We start from the raw sequence: 18,616 nt of genomic DNA, 5'->3' as shown, positions 1-18,616 counted from the left end.
TTTTGCAACATATGGCCTTACTATCTCTCTCTCTGTCTCTGAGCAACCACAGTCACACCTCTCGAACTAGGGGGCGATATTTCTTCCGCAGTCTGTACATTCTGGCTGCCAAGGCTCTCCTGCCTCCACGCGCCCTGCCCCACAGACATGTGGCAAATGCCACTGCCATGCTAGCATGCGGCGTGGCCTTCTCTGTGTTCCTGTGGCCTCTTGCAGGTGAACACTGATCTTCTGTGTCTTTCTGCCTTCCAGTTCCACAGTCGCTCAGCCATCCGAGATGCCGCCATCTCCACTGGTCTGGGAGTAAACGTGGAAGATGTACTACTGAAGACATAATGTAGCTTTCCACTGGATTCTGGGATTTGCAATTCTGGACATTTAATCATGCTTGTACTGTAATTTTACTAATGAAGTTTTAAATTAACAACCACTATCCTTGTATGATATATGAATAAGACTTAGAAATGTTTAACTAGGCTTTTAAAATTCCTGTCACGGGTGGGGTTGTGCTTTTAGGAGAAGAAAAAAAATTATTTTATCCAGAGTTGCACATGTTTTGTTTTTAAAGTATGAATTGTAGCGCAGCTGTAATCTTGCTTGGCTCTGAACAAACAGAGGGTTTGAACCAAATTGGTGGGGAAATTGCTTTAAAAATAAATAAATGATGGGCTTTTCTTCTTCTTTTTTCCAAGTGGATAAGTCATTTTTGATATTGAGCCATTCCTGAAGATTAGGGATTTTTTTCTAAAACAAGAGAATAAAAAGTTTAGGGAGTACAGAAGTTTTAAAAACTGTGACCAATCATGAAACCCACCTGATGACAATAGCCCAGCTTCTGTGGGCAGGTGTCATCTGGCAGTTTAGAAGAACCCTTTACGTAGCTTCTCACTAGTGGGGGTGATTGTGTGCTGTTTTCCAATCAGATGTTGCGAGTAGAAAGAATGAGTTTGTGACTAGGGAGAGATGAGACTCCTTTCCCCTTTCCTTTTTAACCCCCCTTCCTCTGGTATAAATAAATATATATAAATATATATATATTTAATCTATTTTTATTAGAAGTTTTTTCTGCTCTTTTCTTACATAAACCATCCCTTTCTACCCCACCTCCCGCGTGCATCTGCAAATGTGTGTAAATAATTCCATTTCCGGGGCTAATAATGTCAAAGAATCTTGCTATCCATTGCTGTGTAAAGAGAGAGAGAGAGAGAGAGAGAGAGAGAGAGCAAGAGAGGAAGTAGCTTGCACATTTTTAGGTCTGTGAAACATTGTGGGGTTTTTTTTAATTCTGCACTGGACAGTCAGCGAAAAAGAAAAGCAAAAAATGCAAAAAAAAAAGCACATAGGGAATTACGTTAATTGTATTTGTGTCCATAGGCAAAGCTGTGGAAGTCTTGAAATGTCACAGTAGTAAATGACTTTTATTACGTTTTGGCTAACTCCTTTTTTTGTGTGTGTTCTGTTCAAACACTGAATTATTTTGTGCATATGTGTATATATATATGAACACAAACTGAAGGCCTCTACCTCCTGGAGTATACAACTTGGTTTGTTTACCTCCACATGATTTTTATTTTTATTTTTAAGTTCAGTGTGGAGACTTGAAACTTGAATGTCCCTCCCAACTTTTATATTTAAAAAAAGGCAAGAAAAATTGAAGACTGTTTTTCACCTGTACAAAGAAATAATGAATGGATGGTCTTAAATTTTGAACATTGGTCTGGGATATTGAGAGAGAGAGAGAGAGAGAGAGAGAGAGAGAGAGAGAGAGAGAGAGAGAGAGAAACCTCGGTGTTTGTCATGGACAATTAACTGTTAAAGTTATTGTAAGTTATCTGTATTTAGCAGAGTATTTTCAAGAAGAGTGATCTGAGCTGGAACTGAATACTATTAGTTAAGTTATGTTTTGGAAGTTTTAACTTCAATGAAGTAATTATTTTGCTGTGAAAGAGACAAACGTTGAATTTCTCGAACAAAGATGATGAAATATCTTTGTTTTTTATGTGGCTCCTGAGAATTAAAAACAACAACAACAAGAACAACAACAACAACAACCAACTGAAGCATTTCAATTCACTTGAATGAATGAGAAAACGTGTTTTAACTTAAATATGAGCCCAAGAAGACACTGGTATGAAAGGTAAAATCTCAGAGGTTGGTCTGTTAAATGTGGCACACTTGCGGGTCACTTTGTACAATGTAGATTTTGAAGTACAGTGGTGGAAACATTAAATGTGACATTTGAAACAAACAAAAGAAGCACCGTGACTAAGTCTTCTGTTCTCCATCTGGCCGAGGCGGGTTGTGGATTCTCTTGCTGACTTCTCCTTTATATTGAATCTACGTTCTTGGATGTGGGATTTGGGCTGTGTTTGCTACATGGAGTTGTCAAATGAACAGATCATTCAGAGGCTGCATGCCAGCTGCTGGAGACTTAAGATGTGGACCTCTAGGGCAGGGGTAGAGACTTTCCTTCCTGTGGAGGGCTGCATTCCTCTTGGGGGTAGAGTTTATTTCTTAAAGGCCTCCTGGTTAGTCAGGGCTGATCTGGCCATAGAAGCTGAAAGGGAGTGAGGCTACTACTATTCTCCATCCTCACTGCCCATCAGGCTATCATAGGGATTTCGCTTGTCAAGGAGCTTTTGCTGTTGCTTGCTTCTGTCCTATAAGGAAGCTTCCTTACACAGAGTCAGACAGTTGGCCCATCTACCTCAATATTGTCCACTCTGACTGGCAGCAGCAGCGGCAGTCTATGATTTCATACTGGGAATGCTCTTGGCCTTACCTGGCCACGCCAGGGATTGCACTAAGGACCTTCTGCATACAAAGCAGATGTTCTACCACTGAGCTGTAGCCCTCCAATGTGCTTTTCATATAAAACCTGTAGACAATTCCTCTGGCATGTGCATTGCCCCTACAGCACTTTGAAGCACATTCTTCGGCACTTTCATTGCCTTGTCTTACTCTCCCACCCCCACCCCCCCATTTGAACAATCAAAACATTTTAACCCTCATCTCTTAGGGATGATTTATTCTGAACTGGATTTATTCTAAACTGGCATTTATTTTAAGTGCCCCTCTGGAACCTTTTGGATTTGGAGTGCCAACAGTGGAGCTTGTCCGTTTTGCCTTGCACATCCAAAAACCTCTTCCCACACATCACCATCTCATCCATGCTCCAAGACTCTTCAACTTTGCCCGTCTGGTTGTAAAACTAGAAACATACAACTCACAGGAAGAAGGAGAGTACATCAAAGAATGGTTTGTGTGCTGTTAATAAAGGAGCAATTGAGGTTAAACACAGGTCGTTTAGGATTTGTTACATCCTATTGGCGAAAAACCCATCTGGGGGGTTGTTTTTCCCCACCACACACTTCCAATAAATTGTCAGTATATTTGGGGTTGGTTATTGCTGTCGGCTGAGTAGTTGTATTGTCCATGGTAAGTACGTCCCATAACTTTGCTATTCCAACCAGTAGTGACAACTGCCCATTGGATTTGGTGGGCCAGAAGGCAGGAAGCCCAAACAGCAGGTAAAGTCAGAACCAATTCTCATTTTGTCCCCATCCTCCGCACTGCTGAGTTTGACAAAGGTAACTGAGGCGGTGGAGGAGGAAACTGTGAGAGAAGTCCATGCCATGGGCTGGTTTTTAGGAAGCAGGCAGGTGGAGCCTGCCTGAGTTTAGGTTGGTGGTGCAGTACCCTGTTCGTCCTAATGGACCCATCTTCATCGAACACATCTTGAAAATGGTATGGGGTCTTGTTTTCCTTTTTTCAGTGGGTCCTAACCACAGGCAAGAGAGTAATACGATCTCTCTCTTAATTGCAGGAATTGACGTACTGTGAATGTCAGGTTACATGAGCTCCATCCAAGTTGCTATGCTATGCCAGCTTCCCATTGCACTGATGGGAACTTAATAGGAAATCACAGTGGTTTTGATGGTACCCAAGTGACTGGTGATGCTTTTAAAACTGGTGTGTACCTTGGGATGCCATTGTGGTATAGAGGTTAGAAGTGCCTTTCTCGACCTTGGGTGTTCTTGAACTACAACTCCCATAATCCCTGACCACTTGGCAAGCTGGCTAGCAATGATGGCCGTTGTAGTCCAACATCTGGAGATCCAAGGTTGAGAAAGGCTGGGTTAGAGTGTCTTAACTAGGACCTGGAAGACCAGGGCTCAGATCCCTGGGTGACCTTTGGCCAGCTGCTGCCTTTCAGCCTAACCAGGGCACCATTAAGCTATTAACCACACCACCACTCTTTAAGTTTTCTTTCACCCTCCCCAGCTCAACAGTTCTGTTCCTCCTGGAGTGCAATGAATTATTATCAAATAATATCCTATTCTTACTTAGCTGCAATGAAGGCTGCAGATAGGCAGGGCCATGCTCATCTTCTCTATCGTTCCAATTTTAGTATATGTGCTGCCGAAGCAAGAAAATAAGTGCGTATTTAAGGAATCTAATTCGGGAACATAATGAGAAGATCGGAGGTCAAATTAATTGGAAATAGCTTGCAGATATTTAATTGGCTTAGGATTTCATATAAGTTAAGTGGTGAATCAATATGTTTAATTTTAAAATTAAAGGATATAAGGATGTTAATGTTTAAGTTAAATTTCATAAGAACTTTGGTTTGGAAAACTGTTAAAAGGAAGCGCATGGAAATTCAACCAAGGGGACGCGAGGACGTCACTTAACAATGTTAATAAGTGTAATTTTAATAAGGTTATGATCCATGTTTGTTTATTTGTTTTGTTTATAATTTTGTGAAAATCAATAAAAAATATTTTTTTAAAAAGAGAAAATCGGAGGTCATGTCAAACTTAATTACAAAACTATGTACAGAATAAGTAACAAACAAGGAATGAATGAGTGTATATTTTTTTGTCTTTAATATCTGTTGATTATTTTTGTTATACGGTTTTAATACTAATTGCTGTTGTTTAGTCGTGTCCGACTCTTCGTGACCCCATGGACCAGAGCACGCCAGGCACTCCTGTCTTCCACTGCCTCCCGCAGTTTGGTGAAACTCATGCTGGTAGCTTCGAGAACACTATCCAGCGTCATAACTTTTATATGCCTGTTGTCTTTGTCCATGGAGTTTTCTTGGCAGGGATACTGGAGTGGCATGCCGGTTCCTCCTCCAGGTGGATCACGTTTGGTCAAAACTCTCCACTATGACCTGTTCATCTTGGGTGCCCTGCACGGCATAGTTCAGTAGTAGTGCGTTTAATAAGAAAAGAAAAAAGACGCTATCTCTTTAAAGCAGTTTTCTTCCCTCCCCCAAAAGAATTCTGGGTATTGTAGTTTGTAAAGGGCTGCTAGGCATTGCAACTCTGCGAGAGGCGAACTACAAACTGCGCTTTAAAGGCACAGCCTCTTTTCGGGGATTCCACGCGCAACAACTTCCCTCCCTGCGTCGGCTTTGCTGCCTTTTCCGAGGCAGCTGCGCTGAGCTCCGTCTCCTTTTGCAAGAAGTGGCCCGGTCCCTTTGCATTCCGCAGCCCTTTTAAAAATGGGCGGGCACAAAGGGGGGCTGGAAACACCCCTCCCGCTCTCGGAGAAACCAATGGAGGAGGGAGGAAAGTGGGCCGATCTCGGATGAGAAGCTGCTGCGGGGAAGCTCATTGCTTTGCACCGAGAGAGGAAGACGCGATGGCGGCTGGGGCAGCGACGCGCCTCCTGGAATGGATCTTCGCCTTCTATTTCCTCACTCACATCCCCATCACGCTGCTGGTCGATTTGCAATCGCTCCCGGGGGCAGGATTTTACCCCCGCAGCGTAAGTCAACGGAGGACGGGTGGCTCAAGCTGCAATCCCTTCCGTACTTTCTGAAACTTCAGGAATGTAGCTTTTATTACTATTCCTGCAAGGCGGCGAGTGGGGTGAGGTTTGCTTCTAGGTAGAAAAAGCGAAGGATCGCCCTTGTCTGCTGTGCTGTTTTTAATAATAATAATAGTAGTAGTAGTAGTAGTAATAATTAATAATAACAATAATAATTTATTACTTATACCCTGCCCATCTGGCTGGGTTTCCCCAGCCACTCTGGGCGGCTTCCAACAAAACACTAAAATACAGTAACCTATTAAATATTAAAAGCTTCCCTAAACAGGGCTGCCTTTAGATGTCTTCTAAAAGTCTGGTAGTTATTTTTCTCTCTGACATCTGGTGGGAGGGCGTTCTACAGGGCAGGTGCCACTACCAAGAAGGCCCTCTGCCTGGTTCCCTGTAACTTGGCTTCTCACAGTGAGGGAACCGCCAGAAGGCCCTCGGTGCTGGACCTCAGCGTCCGGGCAGAACGACGGGGGTGGAGATGCTCCTTCAGGTATACTGGACTGAGGCCATTTAGGGCTTGAAAGGTCAGCACCAACACTTTGAATTGTGCTCGGAAACGTACTGGGAGCCAGTGTAGGTCTTTCAAGACCGGTCTTATATGGCCTTCGCGGCCGCTCCCAGTCACCAGTCTAGCTGCCGCATTCTGGAATAGTTGTCGTTTTTCTTTCCAGTGTGCCTTTTAAGATGGCATCTCCCGTCTTGCAACACAGTCCAAAGGGGCAAGAGCTGTACCTCAACGGCAGAACATATGGTCTGCATGCAGAAGGCTTTCCGCCTTCCAGCCTGGATTGCTCAGTTGGTTAGAGCGTGGTGCTAATATTAATAATAATAATAATTTATTATTTCTACCCCGCGCATCTGGCTGGGTTTCCCCAGCCACTCTGGGCAGCTTCCAACAAAGATTAAAAATACATTAAAATGTCACACATTAAAAACTTCCCTGAACATGGCTGCAAGGTTGCAGGTTTGATCCCTATATGGGACCGCTGCATATTCCAGCGTTGCTAGATGATCTCAGGGTCCCTTCCCTCTACGATTCTATAATCCAGGGCCTATAAAACCAAGTGGAGTGTTTGCTCTGTGCCTGTAGCTTTTTGCCCTTAGGTCAATGTGCCTGAATTCTTGATTGCAGTGCTTGCTGAAAGATCCCTGAGATTATGCCGTTAATATCTTGCTGTTAAGATTATTATTCCATATGCACTACATTTAAAGCAGTATCATGCCTCTTTGAAAAGCTATGCCTTCCCCCAAAGAATCCTGGGAGTTGTAGTTTGTTAAGGGTGCTGTTAGGGAGACCCCTTATTCCTACACACTGAGGTACAATTCCAGTTAAACCACTCTCTTGGAATTGTAGCTCTGTGGGGAGAATCAGGGGGGTCTCCTAACAACTCTCAGCACCCTCAACGAACTGCAACTCCCATGGTTCTTTTGGGAAGCCCTCCCTGTTCAGAATGGAATGATCCTGCTTTAAATGCATATTGCAGGTGGGGCCTTTGGCACCGCTGCCGATGTGGCCTGCAGAAGGATCTCGTCGCAGGGCCAAAAGTTGCCCCCCAGGTTACAATATAATTCCTTGTGGTATGACATTGAATTGTAGTCCCAGATTAAACCACGGTTTCCCAGTCTCCAGTAATGTGGGTAATATCTCCCTGTTGCAGATTGGGCAGGTGGCTGATCTGATCCTGGTTTCATGTCCTCTTTTGTAATCCAATATTAATATTAAGTTCAAATGTAACAGGAAACCGTGGTTTAACAAGCAGTAGGCAAGAAAAGAGGGGAGGGTCTAATAAACCGTGGCTTGCTAGATCGCTGTGACCTGCAGCTATGTGACTGTTCCCCCCTATTCTTTTTGCTTATATTTATCTTTGAAGAGCCATTTGTACTGATAGCATATTAACAGTGGTCAAAATAAGTGACGGGAGATTTTTATGTTTAGCTGCAGCTAACATTCCCTTTCCCCCCCTTTCTCTCCCTAAGCTGAAAGAATTGACAACATGGTACACGGTTTCATTTAAGGACCCCATGATGCAGGACCCCCCTGCCTGGTTCAGGGCCTTCATAGTCTGCGAAGCCTTCCTACAGTTGCCTTTCTTTCCTATTGCAGCCTATGCCTTCTGGAAAGGTTGGTGTGCCAATTGGGGTGGGGTTCAGGGGGAGCACTTGTGATTAGGAATGTGGGAAGCTTGGTCCATCTAGCCCAGTATTGCCAGGTTTCTGGCAGGGGGCATTAGAACAGGGGAACGGTCTCCCTCAGGAAGCTGTGGACTCTCCTTCACTGGAGGTTTTTAAGCAGAGCTTGAAAGGCCATCTGTCGTGGATGCCGTAGTCGAGATTCCTGCATTGCAGGGGGTTGGACTAGATGACCATTGGGGTCCCTTCCTACTCCACGATTCTATGCTTCTGTGACTTGATGGGCCTGATCTCAACAGGGCTCTTTCTAAGGTTCTCATGAACATTATGGCCAATAGCTCAGCAGCTTTTGCTCATGTTACCCAAATAGCCTTTTGATCTGCATTTTAACAGATAATTTTATATACAGTGGATGCTCGGGTTGTGAACATGATCTGTGCGGGATGCACATTCGCAACCCGCAGTGGTGCATCTGCGCACGCCCGGGTTGCGATTCTGCGCATGCGCAAAGCGTGATTTAGCGATTCTGCGCATCCGCGACCGCCAAAACCCGGAAGTAACCCGTTCCGGTACTTTCAAGTTTCGGCGGGTGTGTAACCTGAAAAAATTCAACCTGAAGCGGCTGTAACCCGAGGTATGACTGTATATATATGCCAGGGATGTCCAACAGGTAGATCGTGATCTACTGGTTGATTGCGGGGCATCCCTGGTAGACCGTGTGACCTTGATTGATTCCCCCCCCCCCCCCAAAGCTCAACAACTTTGGATCTTTCCCCCCAAAAAAAGCTCAACAACTTTGGTCAATAGAATGGGTAGACCACTGCCAGTTGTTTTTTTAGTGGGAGTAGATCGCAGTAACACCAAATAAATCTTCATATAGACATAATAATTGAAGGCTGTCATCATGCAGCCCCCGTGGGAGGACTTGTTGCGCCGCATTGCAATTTTGGATTGCATGTAGCTGCGGTAGAGGCAGGGAGCAGAAGAGAAGGCGGGGTTTATACTGGTGGTTTCAAACAACAGCAGAAGTTTGAATAAAGCAGGGGTGGAGGGACACAGAAGAACCGTAAGGCTATGTGGGCACTGCTGGAAGGAGCTGTGACGGGATGGGGGCTTGGGTGAGATGCAAAGGAGGGCGGGGCTGTCTTAAATTGTTTTTAAATGTTATATGTTTATTTGGGTATTTGTGGGTTGGGGGATTGGTTAGGGGCTTGTTGGGCAGTGTCCATTTTTTTATTAGTTTGAATACATTAGTAATGTTAATTGTTTAAATTATTTTTATTATGTATTTTGTAATTTTATTTTGTAACGTTGTGTTGTGAACTGCCCTGAAACCTATGGGCATAGGGCAGTATACAAATTTTAATAATAATAATATAGGGAGAGTTGTCGAGCAGGATACGCATGTGTATGCATGTGCGATGTGATCTGAAGAATATTTAAATTCTGCTCTTAAAAAAATCCAGGCAACTGCAAATGGATCCGAATCCCAGCCATCATTTACGCGACGCACGTCATGACCACGCTGCTCCCCATCTTCAGCCACGTCCTGTTCAACGATTTCTCGCGGTCCAAGCACCCTGCGCCCCAGACGCTGCACGAACGCTTGACTCTCTGCGCCATTTACAGCCCCTACTTCCTGATTCCCTGCCTCATTCTTCTCACGATGCTCTTCAGCCCCCTGTATAACCAGGTGGATAAAAGGAAAAAGAAATAAGCCGGCGAGGATTCTTCCTAAAAGAGGGGAAAGGAATCAGCCCTTGGATTCAGAAGCTTGCAAACTGGGCCAATAAAAAATTTTTATATATTATTATTGTGTTGGTGTCCGTGAGGTGGATGGATGTATAGCTCAAAGGGAGGGGGACTTGCGGAACGAGGGCCACATTTTCTTCTGGGCAAGCTTCTGAGGGCCACATGCCAGTGTGCAGTCACAAAAAACCCCAAAACCCTATCCATGCAGACAGGCAAGAAGCCTTTTCAGAGTGAAGGACATAGTTCAGTCAGGCATAAACACTCGAGGAGGGTGTGTAGCAGGGCCAGTGAAGGATGTTTTCTGGGGAAGAGTCCCAGGGCCAGATGGAGAGCATGTGACTCAGTCTCAAGGTTACGGGTTCGAACTCCACGATGGGCAGAATGATTCCTGCATTGCAGGGGTTTGCACTAACTAGATGACCCTTGCGCTCCCTTCCAACTGGGCAGTTCTATTATTCTTTGGCCCCCAGGTTCTCCATTCCTGACATAACTGAAGCCCCTTGTTATTTACCAAGGAGGAAGTAGAATTTGGCCATTTCCAAACCGACGTCCTCCCCTCGAAACAACCTGCTGATCTGGTAAAAGAGGTTGTTTCACCTCTGGGTTTGTGTCGAAAGAGCACCGATGCTAATCTATTACCCTCTTGGTTCATTCTTATCCCAGTATGTTCCAGAGTAAAGGGGTCGTGTGCTTCTCCTTTCCCCCAGGGTGAGGGATTGAGACCAGCTTTGTCGGAATGAACTGTTACTCTGCAAACCAATACTGTAGACCAGACATTTCCAACTCCCAAGAGACACTGATCTACTCCCAGTATTAAAAAACAGGCAGTGATCTACCCATTGTCATTGGAGGAAGGAGGAGTGTGCATGGAGTGGGTGGATTGCCCAGAGTTGTTGAGCTTTTGGGGGGAGGATTGTAGGGTTTTTTAGTCCCCCCCCTTAACTTATTGTACATGATAAGGATCCCGTGATCTACCAGGATCAGCGAAGGACCTACTGGTAGATTGCAATCTACAGGTTGGACATCCCTGTTGTAGACAGGGTACTATACTTCTTGCACTGGCAAAATGGTAAGGACGTGGGTGGCGCTGTGGGTTAAACCACAGAGCCTAGGATTTGCCGATCAGAAGATCGGAGGTTTGAATCCCCGCAACGGGGTGAGCTCCCGTTGCTCAGTCCTTGCTCCTGCCAACCTAGCAGTTCGAAAGCACATCAAAGTGCAAGTAGATAAATAGGTACCACTCCGGCAGGAAGGTAAATGGTGTTTCCGTGCGCTGCTCTGGTTCGCCAGAAGTGGCTTAGTCATGCTGGCCACATGACCCGGAAGCTGTACACCGGCTCCCTCGGCCAGTAAAGCAAGATGAGCACCGCAACCCCAAATTCGGCCACGACTGAACCTAATGGTCAGGGGTCCCTTTACCTTTACTGGCAAAATGATGTTCCACAAGAGGAAAACGTGAGTACATTATGGAAGGATGGAATCGGAGAACTGTAGTTTTAGAAGGTGCCACAAGGGCCAACTCCCCCCCCCCCGCATTGCAGGAACCACGGCCGCATAATCCCTGGCAGATGGTCAACATCTCCCCAACAAAGGGGAGTCCACCACCATCTGAGGTAGTCCTTTTCCACTGTCAAACAGCTCTTGCCCTCATAAAGTTCTTCTGATGTTTATTGGGGTCTTTCTTCCTTGTCATTTGAACCCACTGGCTGGGGTTCTGCCTTCGGAAGCAGTAGATATGGCGGCCATATTCAAATAACACTTTTCAAGCCTTCAGGCGAAACACACCCAACTCCCTCAGCTGTAACTCGTAAGGCTCTGTTTCCAGACCCTTAATCATCTAGTCAATCTCCTCCTCAGAGTGCAGTGTCCAGAACTGGACAGTCGTGCGGCAGATTGCACAAAATTCAAGTCTCGGGTCACAAGGACCGTGAGTGGTGCCTACTTTTTCCATGCCAGGCTAATTTTACATTCTCTCCCAATCATGTTTCCAGCCCACACCCAAATGTACTAAGGGCAACATAAAAAGGAAATGAGGCGTCTTTAAAAACAATAATTTATTTCCTGATTTCCTTGAAAGTATTTTACAGGGCTTTTTTTTTATAAAAACGAAAAAAAAGAACAATGGGAAGTTGTGTAAAACACAGAACAGTCTGATGACTATATAAATGACTGGCCATTTTAAAAAAAATCTTCAAAAATACAATAGCTGTAGCTGTCCCTTTTAGAAATATCTTATTGCCAGACCTAAAGTAAGTCCAAAAGAGTATTTAAGATCTAAACTTTTTTTGTTTTGTTTTTGAGAGGTGATCTTGGTCAATTCAAAAAATAAAAAGGTCAAAATTGCCCCCTCCCATTCCCCCCCTAAAAAAAACCCCATTAGACAATAGGAATGGTTCAAGATTTCCCAGTGTGTTTGGTGCTGGTCATAAATTCTCTCTCTCATTCTCTCTCTCTCTACTTCTGGAAAATGAATTGGTCGATGAATTCGTTCTGGTCTGCTTCTATTTTACACAGCGTTTGATATTCGATGCGGTACCTGGAGAAAAAGCAGAGCAAATGTGTTAGCTCGGCCATCTTCCGAGTCCAATCAGCCACGGCTGGCCAAAATGGCTGGAGGGTCAAGAAATGACAGGAACTGCCCACTTAGCATGTCTGAAAAAGTGGGCTCTATTCAGGACTCGTTAACTTTTGACCTTCCAGATTTTGCTGTATGCAACAAGAACAGCCTTGGTTCCGTCAGTCTGAATCAGTGTGCTATTTCCCTTCTTTGGGGAAGGTTTCAAGAATGGCACTGTAGGAGAAAATCCCTTTTCAGTTGGGGCTCCACATCTGTGGAACACTCTCTCCAATCAGGTCCACCTGGCATCTTCAACCAACCTCTTTCTTGGCACAAGGTAAAAGCTTGCCCTTTTTGCCAAGCTCCTGATGAACAAGGACAGGTGAGGAGGAATGTTGCTGAACTACAAACTCCGTCCCATCCCTGGCCATTGGAATGATGGGAGTTGTAGTTCAGCAATGCCTGGAAGGCTGCAGATTAGGCACCTGGGCTCTCTGCTTTTGCCATGAAGGGCTTTCAGCTTTGAAAGTGTGTAATAAGCAAGACTCAAATACATACAAACAGTATCTCTTATTATATGAACACAAGAGGCTGGCACTGGAGTTTTACAAGCACATGCAAAAGCATTCTCCAGATAAGGAATACTATTGGCCACCTGCTACAGATCACAGGTTAAAAGCTCCCTTCCTAAGTTTGGTTTTTCTCAGATTTCAGCCAGAATTAGAAACCACCAGCCAACTGCATGAATGTAGGGCTAGATTACTTCATCCCCTGTATGCCCACTTGACCATTCCGACCTGCAGAACTGGCATGGCTACAGGTGCCAAATAACACTCGTTACGGCAGTGCAAGAAATCGATCTTTTAGTGTAGCAGCACCTTTGGAACTCCCTGATTGACACCCCCCCCAAAAAAAAACACCCCTCGGGAAATAGAAGCTGTCAATCAGTTGCATGAACTTGAAAAAGGGACTTTTAAAAAAAAACAACCAGTGATCTGCAGCAGGTGGTTGACAGTATTTATTGTTTTGAGGGATTCTGTATGCGTTTCTGCAACTGTCAAGCTCTTGAACTTTTCTCTATATGATATAAATACTATTTGTATCGATTTGTGCTTATTTATTGTGCAGGTAGTGGCAAGACTCCTACAGGGCGCATCTTAGCCTCAATGGTGCCCCACAAGATCCTCTCATTTTTGCCGCCCACAAAGTAAAAACATTCAAAGAGACATGACAGCTCAGTTGGCTAGAGAGAGGTGCTGATAATGCCAAGGTTGAATCCCTTAATGGGACAGTTGCATATTCCTGCATTGCAGGGGGGCTGGACTCGGTAATCCACAGGGTCCCATCCAACTCTATGATTCTATGACTGGCTGAGGTCCAGCTCTGAGGGCCTTTTGGTGGTCCCCTCGCTGCGAGAAGCCAAGTTACAGGGAACCAGGCAGAGGGCCTTCTCAGTAGTGGTGCCTGCCCTGTGGAACGCCCTCCCACCAGGTGTCAAAGAGAACAACAACTACCAGACTTTTAGAAGACACCTGAAGGCAGCCCTGTTTAGGGAAGCTTTTAATGTTTGACGCACTATTGTATTTTAATACTTTGTTGGAAGCCGCCCAGGGTGGCTGGGGAGACCCAGCCAGATGGGCGGGGTATAAATAATAAAATATTGTTATTGTTATCGTCATCATCATCATCATCCTCCTCCTCCAAATTGGTGACCACCACTGCCTCTTATGGGAGGATGTGCCATAGTGTGAAATAGTATTTTGTCTCTCCTGATTCTTTCGACATTCAGTTTCTTTGGCGGTCCATGGCTTCTGGTGCTATGAGAGATGGGGGAAAGCTTTCCTGTATCCCTTTTCTTTTCGCACCTTTCCAGCTGTGTTGTCTTCTCGGCTATCAGCGCCTGAAGCTGCTGCTGCTGGGCTTCTCTTTGCTTCGCTATGGACTTCAGCAAGTTGCGCGCGCCAATTGCCTGCGGAAAGAGGGATTTTATTCTGGGTGATCCCGGAGCACCTTAGCAGCCCTCCAATTTGGGGGTGGAGGGGGGACTGATTCTTAGTGATGCAATGAAACAAATCTTACCTACAATGAATGGAGCTTCCATGGATTAAAGAAGTGGCTGCTTTTAATCTGCACATATATTGCAGAGGGAGAAAACTTTTTAAAAGTATTTTTACACACATACCCCACTTGGATGACGCAGTGGCGTAGCGTGGGTTGTCAGCACCCGGGGCAAGGCAAGTAATCTGTGCCCCCTAACCCGTGAATTTGTGCCCCCTAACCCGTGGATTTGCGCCCCTAACCCTAACCCCCAGATGTTGCGCCCAGTGCGGCCGGCCCCCCCTGCACCCCCCACGCTACGCCACTGGGATGACGCCTTCCTGCGATCACAACCAAGCACCCTTTTAGAAGATGCTTGCCAGCCACGGACTTGTAAGTCTCTCAGCCAGCACAGCAACAGACTCTTAGTCTCAGGGTTGTGGGTTTGAGCCCCATGGTGGGCAAAAGATCCCTGCATTGAAGCAGGTTGGGCTAGAGGACCTTTGTGGTCCCTGCCAACTCTACAATTCTATGATTCTGTGATCTGAAAATAGCAGGGCCATCACCCAAAATTGTATTGACGCAATCGTACATTCATCACTTCATCAATGTAAAGGTAAAGGGACCCCTGACCATTTAGGTCCAGTCATGACTGACTCTGGGGTTGCGGCGCTCATCTCGCTTTATTGGCCGAGGGAACCGGCGTACAGCTTCCGGGTCATGTGGCCAGCATGACTAAGCCGCTTCTGGCGAACCAGAGCAGCGCACGGGAATGCCGTTTACCTTCCCGCCAGAGTGGTACCTATTTATCTACTTGCACTTTGACGTGCTTTCAAACTGCTAGGTTGGCAGGAGCAGGGACCGAGCAACGGGAGCTCACCCCGTCGCAGGGATTCGAACCGCCGACCTCCTGATCGGCAAGTCCTAGGCTCTGTGGTTTAACCCACAGCACCACCTGCGTCACTCAATGAAATGTGCATAGGAGAAAATAACTGCTCAGAATAATAATAATAAAGGGTAACTGGTTTTTAAACAATGCATGTCTTGCAGAAGGCATCATCTCAAGAGAGGTATCTTCTTCTCGCTCTCTCAGGAGGGAAAGCCTCCTCTTCAGTTATGAATCTGTGCTTCAAAAGGGCCTTGGATAATACCCAACCGGGAAACCAAACTACTGTTCAGTTTTAACAGTAGTCGCACGATGCTGCATGTCTGTTGGGGGACAAAAAAATTACCGGAGAAAAGGCGCATGCAACAAAGGGCTAGCCTACTTATTCTGACATCACTTTGCCGTGTCAGATTACCTTAATCTTCTCATTTTCGGTTGCTTTTGCTAGCTGATCTACAAGTTCGATGAGGCTGCCCACTATTTTCTTAAATTCTGCAATTTCTGGAAAGGAGGAACAGATACAATCAAGACCAAGGTTCTCTCTCTCCCACCATGGTTGTTAAACAAACATAGGCAAGTTAGGAAGATGCTGTCATTGCTAATCACTGTTCTTGATTTCTGAATCAGAATTCACCAGTAAACCATTCCAAGCAGTGAACAGTCAAGCAATGTGTGTGAACCAGCCCTTTGACCAAACATTAATGTTGCACAAAAGAGTGAGAGATGCAGGCCTGTGCTCAGCAGAGAGGGAACTTACTGTCTACAAATACTTTACATTCTTCTTTCAGCTCAGTCGTTTGCTGGGACACCTCCGGGTCCAAAACCCTCAGTTTGTTCAGTTCGTCAAAGTGAAAGCCTGCTTCGCCTAGGATATCTTTGGCCATGATGGATCCTTTTTAGGCTTCTGTGCAAAATAACCAAACACAAGAAACTTTTTTTAAAAAAAGGAGAGAAGGGAAAAAGAGAGAGATTGCATCCCTAGATATTGGGATGCTTGGGTTCCTAATAGGCTTTGATGCTTGGGTTCCCAATAGGCTTGTTGCCCATTTCCCTATTTCAATGTATCCTTATGTTCTCTGTGTGGAGCTTCCCTTAAGGATGGTTCAGAAGCCGCAGCCAATGCAGAATGGATCAGCAAGACTGTTGAAGGGGGTGCCTTATTGACAACACATAACATCTCTACTGAAAGAACTGCCAGTATGCTATCAGGTGAAGGATAAGGCCGTGCTATTGGCATATAAAGCCCCGAGTAAGGCCTCATCTGTACTATACAGTTAAAATAGTATCACCCCACTTTAAAAGTTGTGCCTTCCTCCAAAGGATCATGGGAACTGTAGTTTGGTAAGGAGTTGTTTGAGAGTTGTTTGGTGATGCCTATTCCTCTCACAGAGCTACGCTTCCCAGAGAGATTTATTTTTCAGCCACTCTGAGAATATTTTTGCCACAGTTTTCCGGGGCCGAGACCCACTTCACCAGTCAGGATGTGGTTTTAAACTCAATTTAACAATTGTAACGAAGGCCTACCATTCTTCTGCCCTTCAGATAAATCAAATATGGGGAACCTTTAGCTCTGTAGATGTTGTTGCCTAGCAGGGCAGGACGGAAGCTATTTTTGGTGGCACCTGTGGAACTCCCTCCAAAGGGACACACCACCGGGCCCCTCTTTAGCTATGTAATTATGCATATTTATAGGAAATAAATAACATAAATAAATAGAAGCCGGCCTTGTGGCAGGGAGCGTCAAAACTTTTATGTGTTTAGAAGGATGGGAGGGAGTGTCTTTACTTTATTAAAGTATTCTTGGACCACATCTCAAGGTTACAATATGAAACACATCATAAGAATAAGTTGAATAAAATCAAGACAACTCTTTAAAAAAAAAAAAAAAACCCACACAAATTGCCAGCTGATGAAACCTTCCTTTTACAGCTCAGCTCTGTTGTGTTTCTACTGATGATAAATCAGACTGGGGCTTGGGCAGCCCTGCCAAACAGCCGATTCACAGCTCTATCCGATGGGCCACTCCCCCTGAACATGGATGCTCCATTATTCCCACCTGTGGCTGCGACCCAACCTAACCCTTCCTACAGAGCCTGCTTTCCCGGACCGCCTAGCCCGGCATCCTGTTTCGCCACAGCGTCCAAAACTCTGGCAATCGGAAGCCCACACAAAAAAGCCACCCCAAAATAATAATAATTATTTATTATTTATACTCCGCCCATCTGGCTGGGCTTCCCCAGCCACAATGGGCGGCTTCCAGAAAATTATTAAAATACTGTAATACATCAAACATTAAAAGCTTCCCTAAACAGGGCTGCCTTCAGATGTCTTCTAAAAGTCTGGTAGTTGTTGTTCTCTTTGACATCTGATGGGAGCGTGTTCCACAGGGAGGGTGCCACTACCGAGAAGGCCCTCCGCCTGGTTCCCTGTAACTTGGCTTCTCACAGTGAGGGAACCGCCAAAAGGCCCTCGGCGCTGGACCTCAGGGTGAAGACGCTCCTTCAGGTATATTGGACCGAGGCCGTTTAGGGCCGTTTTTAGGCAGTGCGGCAGCAGCAGGAGGCCCCATTAGCTAAAGTGGTGCTTCAGGTTAAGAACAGTTTCAGGTTAAGTACGGACCTCCGGAACGAATTAAGTACTTAACCCGAGGTACCACTGTAGTCCAAGCGGGAGATAACCAGCTGGTCCCGTGAGACAGATTCCCTCTGAACAGGGAGGCTCGTCTCTACCTACCGCAGCTGCTAAAGGCGAGCTTTTGCTGGCTCATATTCCACCCCAAGCGCCACCCGAGGCCCCATCGCCTGCTGGCCAAGCGAGGCAGGTGCCCCAGGGAAGCCCACGAGGATGGGCACAAAGGCAGGTAAGCAGCGCTGGCGGACGGGCTGCCTGCTGTCCCCCAGCAACTGGCACTCAGAGGCATGGGCTACCTGCCTGCCTGCCACCCTCCTCGCCCCGCCTCCCAATGCCACCCCTATGGGGTCCCCGCCGCCCGGCTCACCTGCAGCCCCTGCGGACGCGCCAGGTGGCTCCCGGCTGCCCCTCCCTCCCTCCCTCCTCCAGCGCGGCCTTCCGCTGCCACGGCGACAGCAGCAGCAGCAGCCGCCACTGGCTCCGCCTCCTCCTGCCGCCCCGCCCACAAGGAACGTACCACTTAGCGAGGCGGGGGGATGGAGGAGAGAGAAGGCATCACGGGAAGTGTAGTTTCTCTAGGAAGCATCCAAAAGCAAGGAGGGGGAGCGCGAGGGATGGCGCCAGAGACGTCTCCAGAGAAACAGGGACCTTTGTATTTTAATCAATTGTTTTATACTTTATACACGCGGCGCTCTCATAAATGTGCAGTTATTTGAGGTTTGTTGATGCAAGGGACAAGCATGATTTTAAACAGTTTAATTTATTAATTAAACTCAGGGCGGCTAACACAA

At 46.0% G+C, this 18,616-nt stretch overlaps 3 protein-coding genes across 4 annotated transcripts in view; 2 read left to right on the top strand and 1 right to left on the bottom strand.

The window, feature by feature from the left end:
- NLK (nemo like kinase) overlaps window positions 1-2,256 on the top strand; it is an 88,843-nt gene extending 86,587 nt beyond the window's left edge. For both annotated transcript variants that reach the window (XM_083714611.1, XM_083714612.1), the window contains exon 11: window positions 253-2,256. In XM_083714611.1, the coding sequence (XP_083570737.1) occupies window positions 253-307 (55 nt within the window). In that variant the 3' untranslated portion in view covers window positions 308-2,256. The remainder of the gene's footprint in view (window positions 1-252) is intronic.
- Window positions 2,257-5,430: 3,174 nt separating this feature from the next.
- On the top strand, window positions 5,431-9,772 carry TMEM97 (transmembrane protein 97). Its single transcript, XM_083714201.1, has 3 exons — window positions 5,431-5,778; window positions 7,810-7,954; window positions 9,429-9,772. Exons 1-3 carry the CDS (start codon window positions 5,599-5,601, stop codon window positions 9,677-9,679), a joined length of 576 nt encoding a protein of 191 aa, XP_083570327.1. The 5' UTR covers window positions 5,431-5,598; the 3' UTR covers window positions 9,680-9,772.
- A 1,981-nt stretch (window positions 9,773-11,753) lies between these two features.
- IFT20 (intraflagellar transport 20) lies at window positions 11,754-18,324 on the bottom strand. Its single transcript, XM_083714904.1, has 5 exons — window positions 18,193-18,324; window positions 15,952-16,098; window positions 15,610-15,695; window positions 14,137-14,240; window positions 11,754-12,250 (listed from the first exon to the last, which is right to left on the bottom strand). The coding sequence occupies exons 2-5, from the start codon at window positions 16,076-16,078 to the stop codon at window positions 12,169-12,171; spliced, it is 399 nt and encodes a 132-aa protein (XP_083571030.1). The 5' UTR covers window positions 16,079-16,098; window positions 18,193-18,324; the 3' UTR covers window positions 11,754-12,168.
- Between the last annotated feature and the right edge of the window lie 292 nt (window positions 18,325-18,616).

The sequence above is a fragment of the Podarcis gaigeae genome (genome assembly GCF_964106915.1).
Source record: "Podarcis gaigeae genome assembly, chromosome: 15".
NCBI classification, from domain to species: Eukaryota; Metazoa; Chordata; class Lepidosauria; order Squamata; family Lacertidae; genus Podarcis; species Podarcis gaigeae.
The sequence above is the reverse complement of the archived record's forward strand: the minus strand, read 5'-3'. Positions and strand labels throughout refer to the sequence as shown.